Source organism: Anomalospiza imberbis, chromosome 1 (genome assembly GCF_031753505.1).
Source record: "Anomalospiza imberbis isolate Cuckoo-Finch-1a 21T00152 chromosome 1, ASM3175350v1, whole genome shotgun sequence".
NCBI classification, from domain to species: Eukaryota; Metazoa; Chordata; class Aves; order Passeriformes; family Viduidae; genus Anomalospiza; species Anomalospiza imberbis.
Window position 1 is genome coordinate 108,130,120 of NC_089681.1, and position 18,471 is coordinate 108,148,590.

Here is an 18,471-nt window from a genome sequence, read left to right on the forward strand (position 1 = left end):
GAAGGAAGGAAGGAAGGAAGGAAGGAAGGAAGGAAGGAAGGAAGGAAGGAAGGAAGGAAGGAAGGAAGGAAGGAAGGAAGGAAGGAAGGAAGGAAGGAAGGAGGGAAGGAGGGAAGGAGGGAAGGAAGGAGGGAAGGAAGGAAGGAAGGAAGGAAGGAGGGAGGGAAGGAGGGAGGGAAGGAAGGAGGGAAGGAGGGAGGGAAGGAGGGAGGGAAGGAAGGAAGGAGGGAAGGAAGGAGGGAGGGAAGGAGGGAGGGAAGGAGGGAGGGAAGGAAGGAAGGAGGGAAGGAGGGAAGGAAGGAAGGAAGGAGGGAGGGAAGGAGGGAAGGAGGGAGGGAAGGAGGGAGGGAAGGAAGGAAGGAGGGAAGGAAGGAGGGAGGGAAGGAGGGAGGGAAGGAAGGAAGGAGGGAAGGAGGGAAGGAGGGAAGGAGGGAGGGAAGGAGGGAAGGAGGGAGGGAAGGAAGGAAGGAAGGAGGGAAGGAAGGAGGGAAGGAAGGAGGGAAGGAAGGAGGGAAGGAAGGAGGGAAGGAGGGGAGGAGGGGAGGAGGGGAGGGAGGGAGGGACACAGCCCTGGCCTAACACAAACTGCCAGGACATTGCAAAAGTATTGATTACCCTTGGTGTTTGAATCAGCACCAACCTTGACTGCAGCACGTAGCAAGGTAAAGAGATCTGTGTAGCAAGAAATGTTTGCAAACCTGCTGCCTTTCCTATACAACAAGGAGCAGAGGAAATGGGTCTTCTTCCCTAATGCTCAGGTGTTCAACTAGGCTGAGAGCAAAGAGCAGTGCTGAGTGGTTTCCTTGGGACTTTTGTCCATACTCACTGCAAGGCAGGCAGCATTTCCACTCTCCTCTCTGCTCGTGTCTGCATCTGTCTCTGTACCCGGGCACATCTTGCACATCTTGGTGCCCCACACTGCCCTGACATGTGCTCAGCTGCAGCCCTGCAGAGAGAGGGGTGGTGCTGGTGCTGATGTACTCAACAGCTTCAGCTCTCATAAGCAGCACAAGGGAGGAGGAGGAGGGAAGGAGGGAGGAAAGGCATTTCTTTATTCAGCGTCTTGAACAGCAGCTTGCTGGAGTGTGGCTCTGCAGCCATTCCTCCTGCCTGGATGAGCCTGGGAGGGAAGGGATGTGATTGCCCAGCCAAAGGCTTCTTTCCATCTTTCTTGGGCCTTGCTGTTACTGTTGGAGCTGACATCACGAGCAGGGCAGCCTCACGATGTACTGTGAGTGATCGGTGTAACTCGGGTACACCCTGAAACAGGCGGGTCTGAGCAGCTCACAGGCACATCACCTATCGCAGGAGGAGGACACCTGCAGGAGACCTGGCTGAGCCTTTGCCACCTCTCCAGGGCAGGACAGCACCATATCTGTGTGACAGCTTCAGCTCAGGAACACAGTGGGGTCACCAAGGCATGAGTGAGACTGAGCACTAAATTGTTTCAATGTCCCTATCCCTTCGGTGACATTTCTAATGTGGGAACAAATGTTTCTCTTAATTTTTGATATCTGTTTGAGCCACACTCCTTCTGCCTGTAGAAACTGTGCAAACCTTCAGCCTTCTATGGCTCTTCCCTTCAGCAGCCCTTAGGATGAAACATTTCATCCCTAGACATAACGTCTCTCTTCCTCACTCTGGGTAATTTCTGCATCCCCACTTTTTAATGTAAAATAATTGCATCTCCCACCAGTGGCTGGAAAGACACCAGAGCTCAGTTGTCTTCTTGCATCTCTGCAGAGCAGTGACATGAAGGGATGAGGCTCTCTCTGCTGGGTTTTCTCTCAAAAGTGAGGCACAGAAATTATTTCTGTGATTTTTGTATGTGTCTGTGTGTGAGCAGCTGGTGCTCACATCTGCAGCAAAAGCTGCCGGATGGGCTCTGCTGCAGGACAGCATGGAAGGAGCAGGATGCCGATGTGGCAGGGATGCACCTCCAGAAGCGCCTCTACCCGGCTGACAGAAAAGATGAGAGTTTTGGAGAAATTAAAAGAAAAAGTGTCCATCAGGGGTCAGTGCAGTCACGGCTATGGTGTGTGTCATGCTGCTGAGCCACGCAGGACAGCTCTGCGTCCCAGAGCTCCTGTGGGACTCCGGGGCTCCATCCTGGGAGGATGGAGCAGGTACACCCAGGCCACTGGCCTGCAGAGGGGACTCTAGTGAAACTCTTGAGAACCAAGAGAGCCTCTTTTCAGAGAAAATCACCACCATCAGGCCTTCCTCCATGGCAGCAAAAGCTGAGTGTGCTGGGGAGAACAGCATTTTGACCTTTCAGGCTAGACATTCCTTTACCAAGTGCTTTAGTCCACAAAGCTTAAACTTGACAGTGATACTGGGCAAAACCCCACCTCCCCAAGCTGCCCTGGCAGCCTGGCCACAGAGCAGAAAGAGATAGGTGGTGTTGAAGTACCTCTGGTCTCCCCAGATATGGAGAGAAATGAGTTTTCAAATTTGGAAGGCCACTCAGAGGGAGATGGAACAAAAAGAACAGGGTGTTTCCCCCTCTTTAGCCACAGTGTCCCTGCACATACATCCTTTACTCTTGATTTCTTCCTGTAAAATCATTGTGGGCCTCCCACTTGAGAAAACAGCACACTCTACCTAGCCCTTTCCAGCAAAAGTCTCTCTGGTTACAAGGGATGCAATGTCTTTTTTGTTTTAGCTTGGAGAAACAAAAGATGTTTTCATCCATTGTGTATGGACCAGAATGAAAGTCCTTTCAGCAGCTTCCTCAGAATTTTTTATTCCTGAGCTGTCCTCAGTACCAGAGTGTGAAGAGGCTGAAGATGGAGAGCAGAGATATGGCTGATGTGGCAGTTGCCTTTCAGGTGGTATTGGTTTCGCATCTGTCTATGTTGCACTACAAGTGCACACCATGGTAATGAGTAGCACTCTTACCTAGGTTTATCACTCACAGCAGAATACAGCAGAAAGCCTTTTGTGTCTCCCAGGGACACCTGCTGAGGATCTCTGTGAGTCAGCTTGAATTGGTTTCTCTTTAATTGAAGCCTCCAGATAAAACCTCTGTGGGTAAAATTTGGCAAACTTCATTTCTTTCTGAGGGTAATAGCCTGCTCTGTGCTTGGTTCCAGTTAAATTCTGAGCAGCACAGGAGGAAGAGGTTGATGACCACCTTCAGGAAAACCCTATTGGTAGGAGGTTCTTTTTCCCTGGAGGTAAGCAATGCCTGGGGACAGCATCTCCTGCTGTTATGTAAGGGAAGTCTTGACTGCTCTTCTCAAGGATTTTGCCTGCAAAGAGCTACATCAGAGATGCTGTGCTGAGTATTGGTGACCCAGGAGCGGGTGCCCCCCATGGTGAGGGTGGCCACATCTCCCTGGGTTCTGCCCGTGTTTTACAGGTCAGCAGCAAACCAGCTTGGCATGTGCAGGTCCCCAGTGGGGAAGTTCCTACTGCTCTATCTGTGCCTTCTTTACAAGACTGAGGGAGGTGGGGGATGGAGGGACACAGCTCTTTATCATTCCCATGAGGACATGGGAGACAAATTTAGATTTGGGTGTCCTCTAAACAACAGCCCATCTACAGACAGGGCAGCGCTGCTCTGAGAGTATCAGACTATCACTGGCATTGAGGAAGCCTTCTTTCAGCTTTCTGAATCTCATGGTTCTCACACAATGAGAACATTTCCTTAGTACCATCTACCAGAAATTACCTTTCTGCAAGTTAAAAGTTCATAATTTTGGCAGTCATAGATCCTACTTTCCGGGTGTGGGGAGAAACCAGCCTTTTGAGGTTGTCCTGAAAACAGTGCAGAGTGCTTTACATCTGTTTTTAAAGAATGAGTAGGATGGGTCTGCTGGCACTTGTCAGAGAAAAAGGTGAGTTTTGAAAATTTACTGCTCTGGCCCTTTATAATCCCCTACCCTTTAAACTTTATTTCCAGCAGTGTATCTTTGCTGTCCCTGGCTAACACCTATCCAGGAGTCAGTTCCCTGATTATTTCCACGGGTGCTTGCCCTGGCCCACCTGGCTGACATCACTTGCATAATTTGGCTGATGTTGGAAGCCCATGGTCTGACCTTAATTTCATTGCTATGTAGCAGTTGGGGATGTAACATTTTCTAGATAAAGCATAACACAGTAAAAAACCGCAAAATGTAATTGGCAGAAATACCAGAACTCAACTTACACAAAGATGCTTGCCTGGTAACTTGCTAACCAATCCACAAACAAGAGCTTGGGCAACCTGGAAGATACTCTCCACCCCCAAAATCCCACCAAGGTCAGCCTGCCTGAGGACAGCACAACTCTGCCTCTGGGGAGAAGGCATTTTAATCTCCCTTGACTTTTGAGGCAGGGGCAGTACCTAGGGGTGTTTCCAGGACCGCATACCTTGTTTCCTGGAGGGCCTTGGTATTGGTGCAGCAGCCAACTGGATGCGATGTCTGTTTCTCATAACACACCCCACTGCACAGCCTCCTGCTCCACCCCAGAGGAACTGCTTTTTGTGCTCCAGTGATGCCTGGCAATGTGCTTTGCAGCATCCCAGTTGTGCTGCACTCATAGTGCAACCCTGAGCAGGATGCTCAGGTCAGGGGCCAAGAGTCCTCGATTTATGAACATCCCAATATTTTAAACCCTCTGACTCCACTGGGCTGCAGAGAGACATTATGCTTAAAATCTTGTTTACAGGCAAAGAAGGGTCACAATGTATCATAGGTAGAGCCAAGAATTTATTGTGAGTTCAATGGCATTCGCAAGACTCCAATTGTTATCAGTTTAAATCTGCTGGTTGCAGAAAAACAAGAACATTATTGCAACTTGCATTTTTTGCACACACATAGTTTCTATCCATTTTCCTGGTGTCATGCTCAGCCTTATCCTTGCTCCTTTGGGTCCTAAGGCTGGTGGTTGTGGTGAAGTGAGGTGTCAGAGAGAGCTGTCAGCACCTCCAGTCCTTCCCTGGGATGAGTGCAATATTCACCCTGATTTTCATTCTGTCTTTTTCCAGGATCTGTTTTGGAGCATTTTCTATGTTTTCCAACATGTTTCTATACCTTCTTCTCTCTTCAATGGTCCATACACAACCGACTATAGGCAGTGCCCCTTTTGTACGTTAGATACAAATTTTGTTCTCTCTGTTACCACTAAACCTAGTTTTGCCATCTCCAGATCTGCATTTTTTTTACCTGACCATCAGTGATTTGTGTAGAGCTGTGGGGCTTCCCAGTGCCAGCCTGTGCCCCATTTTCTATGCTCCCATACCTCTACTCCTCTGTGCTGCATCCCTACAGCTCAAGGCCCCTGCTATTGTACCAAACTTGCATTTCTACACACTCTTCTGAGTGAAAAATGTATCATTCTGCATAGAATGGGGGAAACTAAGGGGGTGACAGCTTTGACATGCTGTCACGGCACCTCAGGCATTTCTGTCTCTCTGCAAATCCTATCCTCTGCAAGTACTTCTGTCCCTCTGAGTGGCTGCATCCTACTTGACAATTTCACAAGAAGCCAGCAGGACCCAAGCACAGCATATCAGTATTTCTCAGCTCAGCCCCTGAGCTCAGCCCAGGAAACCAACCATGCCATTCATATAGACATGAGCATTAGAGAAGAGGAAACATACGTTTAAATCCAAACTGGCTCAGCTTGAAGAAAACATTGGTTTTCAATGCAGCTATGAATTAAGGTAAGAGACAATTATATTTTCCCTATAATTTGACAGAGCAAAACGAGGCAAAACAGTGTCTCATGACACCGTTTAAGGAAATTCTTCACTCCTTAGTGCTTGGAACCTAAATTATATTTAATTTGGGTAAAGATGATGTGGGTACTGTTTACAAACTGTGAAAGTAAAAAGGGAAGCGCTTCTGTTAACGAAGTGAAGGAGGGCAGATAAATTTTACTCAGTCACTAATTATTTGTGGCATCTTGTGGTATGAGGAATATTCACCCTGGATAGAAATCCTCAAGGTTAGTAAATGCTGATAAGAAGAATGCTAAATTCTCTCAGTAAATGCTGAGAGAAGAAGATACAGCCCTTCTACTTCATTAGAAGTTTTTTCTTTGATGCCTGCAGAGATTTCACAACTCACCAGCATTGCTTGCTTTTAGTTTTAGTCAGTGAACCAACATCCAAAACATCGCTGAAACTGAAAGACAGCCCAAAGCAGAAAATCTGATAGAGTCAATAGAAAGCATCTGATACAGACAGACCAGCAAGAGAGCAATGGAAATTAAAGCCATGTGAAAACCCTACCTTTCTGTATAATATACTTGATTTTTCTGTGACTCAGCTTTCCACAGGAAAGATGTTACATGAAATGTCTGATGGTTTGTGTGAGACATTTGGGTAATGCCACAGTGGTGGCAACCCGCTAAGTACTTGTGTGATATAAGCACAGATCCACTGCAGTGGTTTCCAAAATCTGGTCTGTTCGGGCAAGCCCTGTGTGCAGGCAGTGCAGCCAGAGGCAGGGAACTGGATGGCAGGATAAAAGAGGGCAACTGCAATGAATCAAAAGGGTTTGGGCAGTGCAGAAAAAGTCCAAAAGGGAGAAGAAAAGGCTAAAATTTGACAAAAGACAACACAATAAATTGAGAGTAAATCCCATAGAAAATTTGGTATTCCAAGGAAGGAGCAGGCAACTCCAGAACTTAAATTGCATCCATACATAATCAAGAAGGTTTAATGTGCTCTGCTCTCTGAAATGATGGAGAAGATGAATTAAAAGATCTCCCAGTGCTGGAGAGCCTTCTCTGATTTCTCAGAGATGCTGGGGCAATGTGAAATTATTATTCACAAAAAGGGGGTGGGCGCAGGAAGCAAATAGATGCCACAATAAAGGCAGTGAGAGGACGGAGCCAACAGTAACCATAAACAAGTACAAACAGTGCTCATAGCTACAAATAATAATCTGATTCTGGTGTCCCTTCAACAGAAAATACAAAAGAAATTTGAATGCTGCTTCAGAAGGGAAAGCCTGGGAAAAAGAAATACTGAGGAAGAGCAGGTAAGAGAAAACACTGGCAAAATGGTCAGCTGTACATTTGAAAAAATAGATACAGAGTGCCTGAGCAACTGTACAAGCAGAAAGGGCAATTAGGGGAACTAACAGGCTAGATGAAATACCTGTGAAATAAATTTTCCAAGAAAAACCTGATCCTAGCAGTCACCATCCAGTCACCATTGTCAAATGACAACCCCAAACACCCAGTTCCCTGAGGGCAGCTCTTGGGATGGCACCTGCTCCCTCAGCTCTGCCACTGCTTCCCCAGCAGCTGAGTTAAAGTGCTCCCCAGCCTCTGTGAGGACCAAAATAAATACTGCTCTACAGCAATACTCACCATTTACCTAATTTCCTATCCTCTGGATGATCCCTGGGAGCAGGGCACTGCTGGGAAACTATCTCAGGCTGCAGAAGCTCTGTAGAGGTCTCTTGCTTCAGGTCATATGATCAAGACCACCCTGAGAGACATGGATGCAAATTTCAGAACCATTTCAGTGATTTTTGAACCTCAACTTCAATATGCAGGGGAGACACGGGAGTCTGAGTTGTACTGTCAGGTCATCTTTCATGGAGTCATTTCTGAAACAGCTTCACATGCTCAAGAGACTTGGTCATGCCCTGAAACATGAACCTATTCCCTGCTCCATTAAGTGTGTAGGCACCAAGACTCCTGCATACCCACCCTGTCAGTCTCAGAGGGTCTTTGTCTCCCCAGTGCTGAGGGAAGGAGTTGAAACCACTGAAAGCTTCAACTTTTTCTATAAATACACCAGCAACCACAGGGGTCTGACAGGACTTAACTTGGCCCCAGCAAACCACACACTGCTGTGGTGCAGCTGTCCCTTCCCACTGGCTCACAGCAAGTCTGCCTGGTGGGGCAAAAAAAAAAACAGCAAGTGGGGGGGGATGTTGCTGAGGCGAGGATGTGCCCAGGACATCTGGGTTCGGTTCCCTGTGCCTGCTTTGTGATGGTAGCACAAACAACCTGAGTGAGGCCACCAGCCTGGCCAGTGCACTGAGGGAGCAAGGGCAAGATTTTGTTCAAAATAATTGTGTTGTTGCTCTGAAAGACAGGTGATGAAGCCCTTGACATTGGCAGAGATATCCAGCAGAAAGTCCATGTTTTTGGGTTTACTTTATAAATCGTGAATACACCTAATTTTGATGTGATGGGCTAATATAAATCTTGTGCTCTGGTTACTTACTGTTACCTCCAGGTGTGCATGGAGCATCATTGAAAAAGCACTTTCCAAAACTATAATGCCCTGAGCAAAGGTGAGAGAGACCCTAGGGATTCTGGACTCTTCATTATCTCCTGCCTTCCATGATTAAAGTCTGATCTTTCCAAATGTATTTTTCCACCAAAAACCATTGGTTTAAATTTGTAGATTTACATGCTTCTCATTTTCAGCTAAGTGCTGTCTGCTTCTAATTTAATTTGTGATATTGGTGTAAAACTGTAGAATTGGATCAGGGAAGTGGCATTTTTAAAATATCTTTGACCTAAAAACTGTTGTAAAGGGAGCCAAAGCCTCTGCAACTTTCAGTCATATTCTCATCAGCAGTGGTTTTATCAGCTTCTATTTCTGAGTCATTTACTTATGGCATTTTAAGTGGCCTAATTCTTTGAAAGCCTCAGCATGATGTTTCTGCACCTTCAACTTCACCTTAAACTGGAAAATTCAACAAAGCATCCCAGAGAACTACTTGCTTTTAAAAAGCTTATCCTCAGATTACTGGGGGAAGCCTCCACAAATTAAATCACCCAAATTGAAAAGCAGTTATTAGGTTTGCAGAATTCTGATGGGTCACAGACATATTCCAGTTGATCTGAGAATAAATGACAGAAGAAAAAAAGAAACACCAAAGAAAGAAATTTCCTCACCTTAAAGACATTAAGGAAGAACTGGAGGGGCAGCGAGCATGTGGCATTACTGCACACTCACTCAGAAGCTAGGGAGGAATGAAAAAAGAACTGGTTAGGTGGGAAAATACACAGGTTTCAACAGGGTGGCTATTTGATAACATCTTCAAACTGTGCTGCTTTCTTTCCACAGCCATCGTGATAGCCTCACTGCTAACCCAATGCCAGCAGCTGCTCCATGATTTTCAGAGGACCCTGCTTCCTTCCGGGGTTCACATCCCATTTAAGATTTGAGCTAGCTGGTGTGGGGCAGAGCTCAAAGAGTTTAGTTTTTTCAGTCATTTATTACCTGAAGAGAATCATGGTTGTTCAGAGAATTGTGCCCCATCCTGGTCTGCCTCCCTGCCTATCAAGGGCTGTAGGATTTAGTCCAGCTGGAGGGTGCTGGATTAAGACTGATACCTTCTCTCAAAGTGAAGACCCTCAGACATGCAAAAATGTCCTTTTCCTACCTGAAGTCTGTTCCAGTTATTAGCCTTTCACTGTTAAAAATATTAATCTTATTCCTGTCTTGCATGTTTCTGGTTTGAATTTCCCTGCATCACTGTAATGGATAGCTAATCCCACTCAAATAATTAGCAAGATTATTAACACAAGCAAAAGTGAAATCGGATGTTACCAAATTATGCTTACAGCCCCTGTATCAAGCTCTGCTATGGTAAAGTCATCACTCTTTTGTTCCTTCCCATCTGGAAGCTCTTTTAAAACCTAAGGGTTGCATCAGCTTTTCTTGCAGTCAAGTTCCCTTTCAGATATGCCCCCACAGTTTGGACATGGCCTGTGTTGTTTACTGCCAAGCATGTCACTTGGGTTACATTTGACTCCATTAGGGCCAATGTGAATCATACAGGAAGCCCCAGATTATTCAGATTGTCTGAATCACTCTCCAGTCCTGTAACCCTTTTATCAGTGTCCCTGCCAGCTCTCATTGCCAATGTGCTTTGAGAACAATTATGAAAACACCAAAGAGTTTTTGGCTTTCAGCTTGTCATTTCCACAGACATTTTACAAGCAATGTTCTCAGTTCAGCAAGGCTTCCTCCATGGATGTCTGTCATTTGAGATCTTATATCCAACTGGTCCAAATCCCATTGCAATGCTTTGTTGGTCTTTCTTTGGGCTGGAGACATGTGTTAACCAAATAAGCATGCAGTGCAAGTCAGAGCTCCAACTCACCCAGACAGGTCCCTTTTTCAATCTTGCAATCCCATCAAATGCCCAAACTAAAAATCCTCTTCTATAAAGCCACACAGATTGGCCTTAGCTGCACTCTGTCCCTTAACAGTTTAAATTCATTTTGCCTGAGTTAAAGGTTAGGTTAGATGAGCCCTCTCACCTTGCTTCCCACTTTCAAAGGTCTGCATGTAGAGGTGCAATAGGGAGAACATCTCCCCACTGCAGGACTGAATGAAAGACTGAAATTTAATATTTACAGTAACTGCATTTGGCAGGATGGGCTTGCTTTTGACCCTGGCTATCTAACATGATCCAAACAAGCTCCAGAGGTCATTGCCTGTGAATGGAACCACCCTGTTCTGAAAAATAAATTAAGTGGATTACAGGAACTAGCAGGGCGTAGGACTAGCAACCAGGCCCCATCTCGGGTTACTGTATTAACCGTAAACCTATGTTTTGGGTGGTGTATCATCTAAACCATGGGTAGAGGTGTCCGTGGCAGTCTAATGATTCTGTGGTAGATTCTTGGCCAGGCTGGTTAAGTTTTATCCAGAGTGCTATTTCCTACTAGTTCTCACCCAGTTCTGGTTATTTACTTTAATCTCTTTCTTTTGTGTGTTAGAAGTGCCACCATAGCTTCAACATTTCATTTGGAGGTGCCTGAGGTCATCCCTGTGTTCTTGCTGAGAATCACCAGCTGGTAAGAAACAGGTGGGTGTAGTTGCACATGTAAAAAAGCAAGAGCATTTATATTTGGGTAGGGTAGTGGCAGCTCAGATCTAAGGGTGAAAAAGGGATATACAGACACCTGTAGGGTTTCACAGCTGGTTAATCAGGCTATTCAGTGTGTATTGAAAACATGTTTTTCTAGCATGAGAAAACCGTGTAAGCATCACTCAGAAATGCTGACTAAGGTGTGAAAATCTTTCTGAGGCTGAAATACTTTTATTAGCATATTGTGCAAATCTGAAGCGTGACCCTCTGGCAGAGGTCTGGATTTGGTCATTTTTTTCACTTCTTTTAATTTGGTGGTAGGAGCGTCATCACAGGGAGGCAAACTGCTCATAGATCTCCCTCTTTTTGGCAGTAAAGCCTGTAAAACATGGCACTTGGCTGAAGTGCCAGGCATGACACCTGGAAAGAATCTGATATACCTGATATACCTGAATAGATCTGATATCTAGATATCTAGAGAGGATTTGCTCTTATGTCACCCAGCCTGATGCCAGTGTAGTTTGAAGACTGAAATGCAACTTCTGTTCCTTAGGGGAGTTTGCAGACCTCTCACAATTTCACTTCCCTCTGTATTTCATGGGGTGCGCATGGTGGTTGGGTTAAGAAACAGGGGTCTTGGTCTTGCAGACTATGGTCTTTGAGGTAGCTATAAACATGATTAGGAGCAGAAGTGTTTGCAAAGAGTAGGGTGTAAAATCGATGGGGAAATCCGGAGAGAGAGAAAAGTGGTTGAGCAGTTCCATGAGAAGCAGAAGTGAATCTACTATTTCCTGTAGTCAGCAAGGGAAAATATCTGGTGGAGAAACCTCAAAGCCTTGCAGTCCTCCTGTGTCCTCTACACTCTTCAGTTCACTCTGTCCCTTAGGTGAACATTTAATGTGAACATAAAAGAGAAAATTGTGTTGAAGCTGATGGTGAGAAACCTGTAGCATGTGCTGCAGTGGACTTTGAGAGGCTGACAGAAAATACTTGATGGGAAAGGATGGAGGATGGTTAGATCTAAGTTTCTCTCTTTAAGGTGCAATATAATTTCAACACATTATCCCTATCTGGCATGGGCTTTGGGAGCCCTTTGAAATTTGCAGTCCATCAACTGAGTATCATCAGCTGAAACTGAGCAAAGTGGTATCAGAGGAGCTAAATATTCAAACAGTACTGGTGGCATTGCCTATGCAGGATGAGTGGTGGTGGAAGGATATGAGTGACTGCTGATAAATGAAATCCAGGAGATAGAGAGTGAATAAGCCACAGACTGCCAGCAGATTCAAACACCAATGTTGTTTTGGTAAGTGCAGTCCTTGCTTGCCTCTGGACATGCAATACAGAATCTTACTCTTCCCGTTGTTGTAGGTACCACAGACCCCACAAGCACCCATCCAAGGGTAAAGGAAATAATTTGCTACTGTAGAAATAAATGATCCTCATCAGTAAGCTAGAGGAGATTACTTGACTGGAAAGGTATTTCAGGAAATATCCCAGCATTAGCAATGTTTCTGTCTACTTCACTAAGGCCAGGAGTTTCTCCTGCACGTCTGAGTAAATGTTCTTCAGTGAAGGAGGTGGCCATTCCCAAGCCAAACATTCTCACCAGGCAAGGCCAGTTCAGAAGTCTGTGCAGAAGTCTGCCACACCTGAGGTCTAACCCCTGGTGGGAGCTGCATTTCCTTATATGTGTGATATCCTATGTCCAACAGAACACAGTGACTTCTATGGACACATATGGAAACTCTCCAGATGGACAAGCTGCCTTTCTCAATGTGAATTAAGGGAGCAAGCATGTTAAAAACCAGCATAGACTGAGGTTCTTAGAGAGGAGAGTAAAATAATGTGTGTTCCTTCTCTCCAGAGCAGGGATTTCACACAGCACAGACAGTCAAGGCAAGCACCATCGAACAGCCCTCTCTGGATGATGGCATAAGTCAAGGTGATACGAGCAAGCTTTGATCAGTCTTTTTCCTCTTTGTCTGATGACACTTCTGGTTGTCACACCAGGAATGACATGTCTGAAACAGGAGCTGACTTGGCAGAAAAGAAGCTGGGACACTTTGCAGAAACAGCATGATCTCTGTCTGGCATTGCCACAGAGTCACAAGGATAGGACAGGACTTCTGGAGGTGTCTTGCCCAAACCCATGCACAGAGCAGGGCCAGCTGAGTTTCAAGTACTTCCAGGGATTAGATCCCACAACCTCCCTGAAGCCCTGTCGTGGTGTTTGACTACCATCATGGCAAAAATTTCTTTTCAATACATTAAGTAATGATTTCACATGGGTATTGCAATTTATTCCCCTGAGGAAAGTTGTCTGTTTCACCTTTACACCTTCTCCCTAAATCCCTCTTGAGACATCTCTTGTTGAGGCTGACCAAACCCAGTGTCTTCTCATAGGCCATGTGCTCCTGCCCCAGTCAGTCACTTCTGCAGCCCTCAGCTACTGCTGCCTCAGTGAAGAACCAGCTGTGGAGCACATGAGCCCACAGAGAAAGGCGTGGTGCACGGGTGCAGAGAAATTTGGGTGCACAGATGGGTGCAGTAAGAGCTCAGTGGCAAAGGAGCTGGGGGGGGCTGACACAGTGACACATATTCAGCACAGGAGACTTGGTGTACCCCGCTGCTTTTGCTGCGTACATTTATTCTCAGAAGATAAGAAAGAAATCAGGATGGGATGGCAGAAAATGATGGGTTAATTGAGATTATATGTGATGTCTCCTGCTCATATCTGTATCACTCAACAGGGCAGATAAAGAGATGGCAACTCTTTATTTGTCTCAGCAGTAGAAAATAAGTATCTTGTTTGCAACTGCTGTCAGCTTCTGCCCCAGCACATAAGCTTTTCCAGCTTGTATCCCTTAAACTCTGCTGGTGTTAGAGGAGATATCTCCTCCTCTCCAGAGGCTGGAGAATAGAACTGGACTGACAGGCAGGGGCTGGACAAACTCTGAAGGCAGACTCAGCTCCCAGTTCAAGTGGATAGATACTGCAAGAGCCTCTCTGCCCATGGGTGTGCCTGCCTGCTGCAAACAGCTTTCACCATACTGTGCCCATGCCCCAGAGCTACCAGTGCTGAGACAGCCTTTTCTAGCCCACTTTTCCTGTGCAAACCACAGAGATGTTTTCTAGAGTCTGCAGGCACTAATCATTAGGGTTTGAACATTCAGGTTAAAATATATTTTAAAATTGAGAGCCTGCATTTCCAGCTAGCACAAAAAAAATGCTCTTTAAGATATTGCTACAAAATAAGAGGCCAGAACTTCACAGCCAACACTACAAATGATGCTCTGGCAATGAGGCATTAGGGGATGTCAGTATGGTCACAGTAGCTACTCATGGTGAAGATTGTTGTAGTTACCACCATGTCATAGAAAATTGTCTCACACCTGAGGACATCTTTATTTCATGTTTAATCTTGCATGGCTTATTTGAAACAGAAGGTATAAAAACTATTGCTGTTGGTGAAATGTGGATTCCAATCACTTAGCTATAAGTGTCAGGAGTCAGAGTGGCTATACACCATCGGCGCCTATTACTGAGCAGTGTGTCCATGCTCGCCTTATATTTGGGAAAAGAAGTTTTATCAGTGTGGTCAGCAGTCTGGAAAGCAGTCTGTCTTGTGTTAAAGTAGATTTGGCCTGAGCTGCATTGGATGAGGTTGCACTGCTCTTTGTTGGCTGTACTGATTAGATCTCCCACTAACAGGAGATGTAAACATAAACGGCCCGTGATCACTGAACTGAGTCCCTTCTGTACAGGCAGCGGGCGATTCGTGTAAGAAGTTGGTGACACTGTGGCCAAGGGGTAGTTATTAGTCACAGTTTTGTTATCAAAAACAAAACCTTTTCTTTTGGTCTCAGCTTTAACAGGCTGGTTTGGCCATGTTATCACCTCCCTGGGCTTCTGGACAGCGTATCACACTCACTTTCTTTCATCTCCTTCAGTGAGACCAAGTAATGGATACGTCCAAGCTCTTTACCCAACTAGGGGGCAGACCAAATACAGCAACATCTGCAGTCCTATAGGATTTTTGATTCCTTGCAAACAAAAATCTTTGCAGAGACTTGAACACCACATCCCAAAGGAGAGCAGATGAAATGACAGGTGCTCTGGGTTTTTGGGTGTGCAGACCAGTGAGCCCAGAGGTCACACACCAGCACCCCATACTCTGGATTCAGCCAAGGTCTATTCCTGGCTCCAGCCTCACAGCCAGAGCAGGAGCAGTCATGAGATTCTTTGTTACTTGAGGAAAAGGGTCAATATATTTTCTCTTTTTTTGATCATAGAATGATTTTTAGAAAAGCCTCATCAAAGATAGGCTTGCTGCCAGCAATGTCCCAGTGCAGACTTGCTACTTCCTTATCAGCAAGGATCAGCTCAGGCCTGGCCACACTGGGTGCCTTGTACCCTTCAAGCCCTGGGTTAGAGAGAGGGGAAGATGGGGCTCTTCGGGTGTTGGCAGGCACCGAATCTGCTCAACATCTACTTGTGAACTATCGTTTCCTGCCAAGCACTGCCCACAGACAAGCAGAGTACCTGCCTTGCTTGTGGTGCTGCTATGCACCACATGCACAGCTCAGCCAGATCTCAGCTTGCTGCTGCTCCTGCTGCACTTCAGTAAGTAGGGGCTTATGTGACAGCCGTTAAAATTCTCATTATTTTTTTTTCTTATGCTAAAGAGTTAATTTTTAGTGAAGTACATGTAACAGCAGAGTCTGGGCTTTAGTCATAACGTGACTCCCATCAGCTCCCCAGTAATACAAGCCTTGCTAAAATAGTGACAAAATCCCAAAGCATTCTTGCTGCAGTCCCTCAGTATTTTACCACAGCACATATAACATCACTCTAATGTTATTTTCTTGACTCTTTCCATTTTGTCTCTAGCCAGCAAATTCAGCATGACAGAAGAATATGCAGAAACCACAGCTGAATATGCTTATGATGAACATGCTTTCTCCTGCAATAAAACTGACATCCAAGAGTTTGGGAAAATATTTCTGCCACTATTTTACATTGTGGTGTTTGCTCTTGGCCTCACAGGGAATCTAATGGTGGTGTTTGCCATTGTGAAAGGCAATAAAAAAAGCATCACTGACATCTATCTCCTGAACTTGGCTGTCTCTGACCTTCTCTTTGTGATCTCACTCCCGTTCTGGGCGTCCAACACAGTCCGTGGATGGACCCTTGGGACTATTGCATGTACAGCTGTTTCCTCGCTGTATTACATTGGATTCTTTGGGGGAATGTTCTTTATCACTGTTATCAGCATTGACAGGTACTTGGCCATTGTCCGGGCAACTTATTCTCTGAAATCCAGAACAGTAAGACATGGCTTTCTTGTAACCTGCGGAGTGTGGGCAATAGCGGTTTTAGTGTCAGTGCCACACTTTGTGTTCTCCCAGCTCGTAGAAAATGACTGCATTGCTGTCTACCCAGAGAAGCTGGAGAACATCTGGCCAGTGTTCTGCAATATGGAGCTGAACACCATTGGCTTTTTCATCCCGGTCTGTATCATATTCTATTGCTACTGTGGGATCATCAAAACCCTCCTGTCCTGCAAAAATCAGAAAAAAAAACGAGCCATAAAACTGATATTGGTTGTGGTGGTGGTTTTTTTTCTGTTTTGGTCCCCCTACAATGTACTGATTTTTCTAGATACTTTAAATCACTATGAGTTATTCACAAATTGCAACCACATTAAGTCATTGGACTACGCAATGCACCTGACCGAAACCATTGCATTCAGTCACTGTTGTCTCAATCCTCTTATCTATGCCTTTGCTGGGGAAAAATGCAGGAAATACCTTTATCATGTCTGCTTGAAGTACTGTCCATTCCTGTGTTTCTGTGGGCCCTGCAGTCACTACCAGGTCTCTCATTCAGTTAGTTATGCAGAAAGTGTGGTGAACAGCAACATAACCCAGAACACCAGCGACCAGGATGGCTCTGTCTTCGTCTAAAAGGGTCTCAGAAGTAGAAATGTATCAATATGTGTCTCCTGCAGGGTTAGCAACCACTGAGGTGTTGCATTTACCCATATGAAGAGCCTTAAAGGCTGCACTGAATTACTGACATGCCTCTAGTTAAGCATTAAATATTCTAAAACAGCAAAGATTTTAAAAACAAAAGCAGTACAATATGTCAGTGTTGGACATGGAATGGAATCAAGAGCAAGGAACAGGAAAAGCAGAAACAAAAGGAGCGCTCTGTGCCTAGAAAAGAAGGAGAAGAAGAATTTAAGGGTAGGGAACCTTTTGAACTGTTCCACCACTGGAACTTGTGCATGTGTCAGTGTATGTGCATGTGATACTGATGTACATAGACCTTAACTCATTTTTAAGGGAAGAGAAATCTTTTTAATAAATGGTGACTGACTTTTTGGAGAGGGGAATATTTTTGGTAGTAAAGGGGTGTATTTTTTGATGCTATATATCCATAAGGAACCGATTTTGTGGTTAGTGATTGCAACAAATGTTTTAACTGTGCTTTCATATGTAATAAAATCCCACTGTTTAAAAAAAAGGAGTTATTTCTGAACATGTCTTTAGTGTCCCCTGTTCACTCTGTGTTTATAGCATGCAATAATCAGAGCAAGGATCTCTAATCCATCCTTTAGGATTAGAGATATGCCAGTGGGTGTATCTCCCAATTTCCATGGGCTTGGCCTCAGCCAAATGCCAGAGCTCAGTGGAGCCCTTCACAGAGCACATCCCCAAGGGCTCTGACCAGTGGCCATCAGCACTAGCTGGAACAATGGGAACTAGAAGTGTGGGTTTGGATATCCCTGTGCTTGGTCCAAATACAGCACGATCAAGCTGAGCATGGTAAGTCCCTGCCTCTAACCCATGCCCTGCTTGCCACATGTTGTAAACACCAACCATGACTACACTATCACAGACAATGGCTCTGGGGACAAAATAATCACTTGCCCATGCTGCTTAACATAACCTTCCTCAAGCTTTGGGGCCTCTCCCACCGCAGCTGATTTCCCTAGGGAAAACTGCAGTTGTACCCAGACTTAATGTATCCCAGAGGACACATTTCCCATGTGCACGGCACAGCCTCCAAACATCCTTGTTACTCATGCAATAACAATGCACTGGGGATACAAAATGTCCATCAGACAACCGAGTCCCTTACCTGGGCATCCCTGTCATCATCTGCTGCAAAAGCAAAGGAGAATTTGTTGGCACTGTGGACTAGAGTTAAGTGAGTGGAAAAAGGACTGCTGCCAGTAATGAAGCTGAGATCACCTTACAAGAAAAAAATCAAGGACCAGTCTTACAAAACAAGTCAATGACAGTGGAACCCTATTTCTGTACTCTGGTGGAAATGTTAATATGTCAAATCTGAAGAAACACCCTCACTTTTGAACTAACAGAAAAAAAGTTGTTTCAGGTTGTCAGGGAGAAGAGTAGGGCCTTTCTCTGTGGACCTTAGTACGACCTTGTTTCTTAGAAAATGTGAAGGAGAGTGTGTCTGTTGAGCAATTTTCCCATAATTACACAAATATTCCATCTTTTGCTACTGAACATTCATCACAATCTACAGTAAAAAAACCCAAAAAACAAAAAAACCCAAAAAAACCCAAAAAAACCCCAAAAAAACCAAACCAAACCATGTTTTCTCTTTCTATTTGGTGGAAATATATTCTCTATGCTCAATTCTGTAATTT

At 45.1% G+C, this 18,471-nt stretch overlaps 1 protein-coding gene and 1 long non-coding RNA gene across 3 annotated transcripts in view; both read left to right on the forward strand.

The window, feature by feature from the left end:
- LOC137482541 (uncharacterized) overlaps positions 1-18,471 on the forward strand; it is a 71,213-nt gene that overhangs the window by 19,312 nt on the left and 33,430 nt on the right. The window lies entirely within an intron of this gene.
- CX3CR1 (C-X3-C motif chemokine receptor 1) lies at positions 5,328-17,333 on the forward strand. Of its 2 annotated transcripts, none has more exons than XM_068204713.1 (4): positions 5,328-5,653; positions 6,906-6,977; positions 10,696-10,773; positions 15,681-17,333. In XM_068204713.1, the coding sequence occupies exon 4, from the start codon at positions 15,695-15,697 to the stop codon at positions 16,754-16,756; it is 1,062 nt and encodes a 353-aa protein (XP_068060814.1). In that variant the 5' UTR covers positions 5,328-5,653; positions 6,906-6,977; positions 10,696-10,773; positions 15,681-15,694; the 3' UTR covers positions 16,757-17,333. The 2 variants fall into 2 exon arrangements, with proteins under 2 accessions (XP_068060814.1, XP_068060808.1); XM_068204707.1 differs by having other exon boundaries at positions 5,329-5,653; positions 10,696-10,784.

Bases quoted from the DNA above. Each gene is read 5' to 3' on its own strand.
- CX3CR1 (XM_068204713.1), top strand. From the start codon at position 15,695: ATGACAGAAGAATATGCAGAAACCACAGCTGAATATGCTTATGATGAA.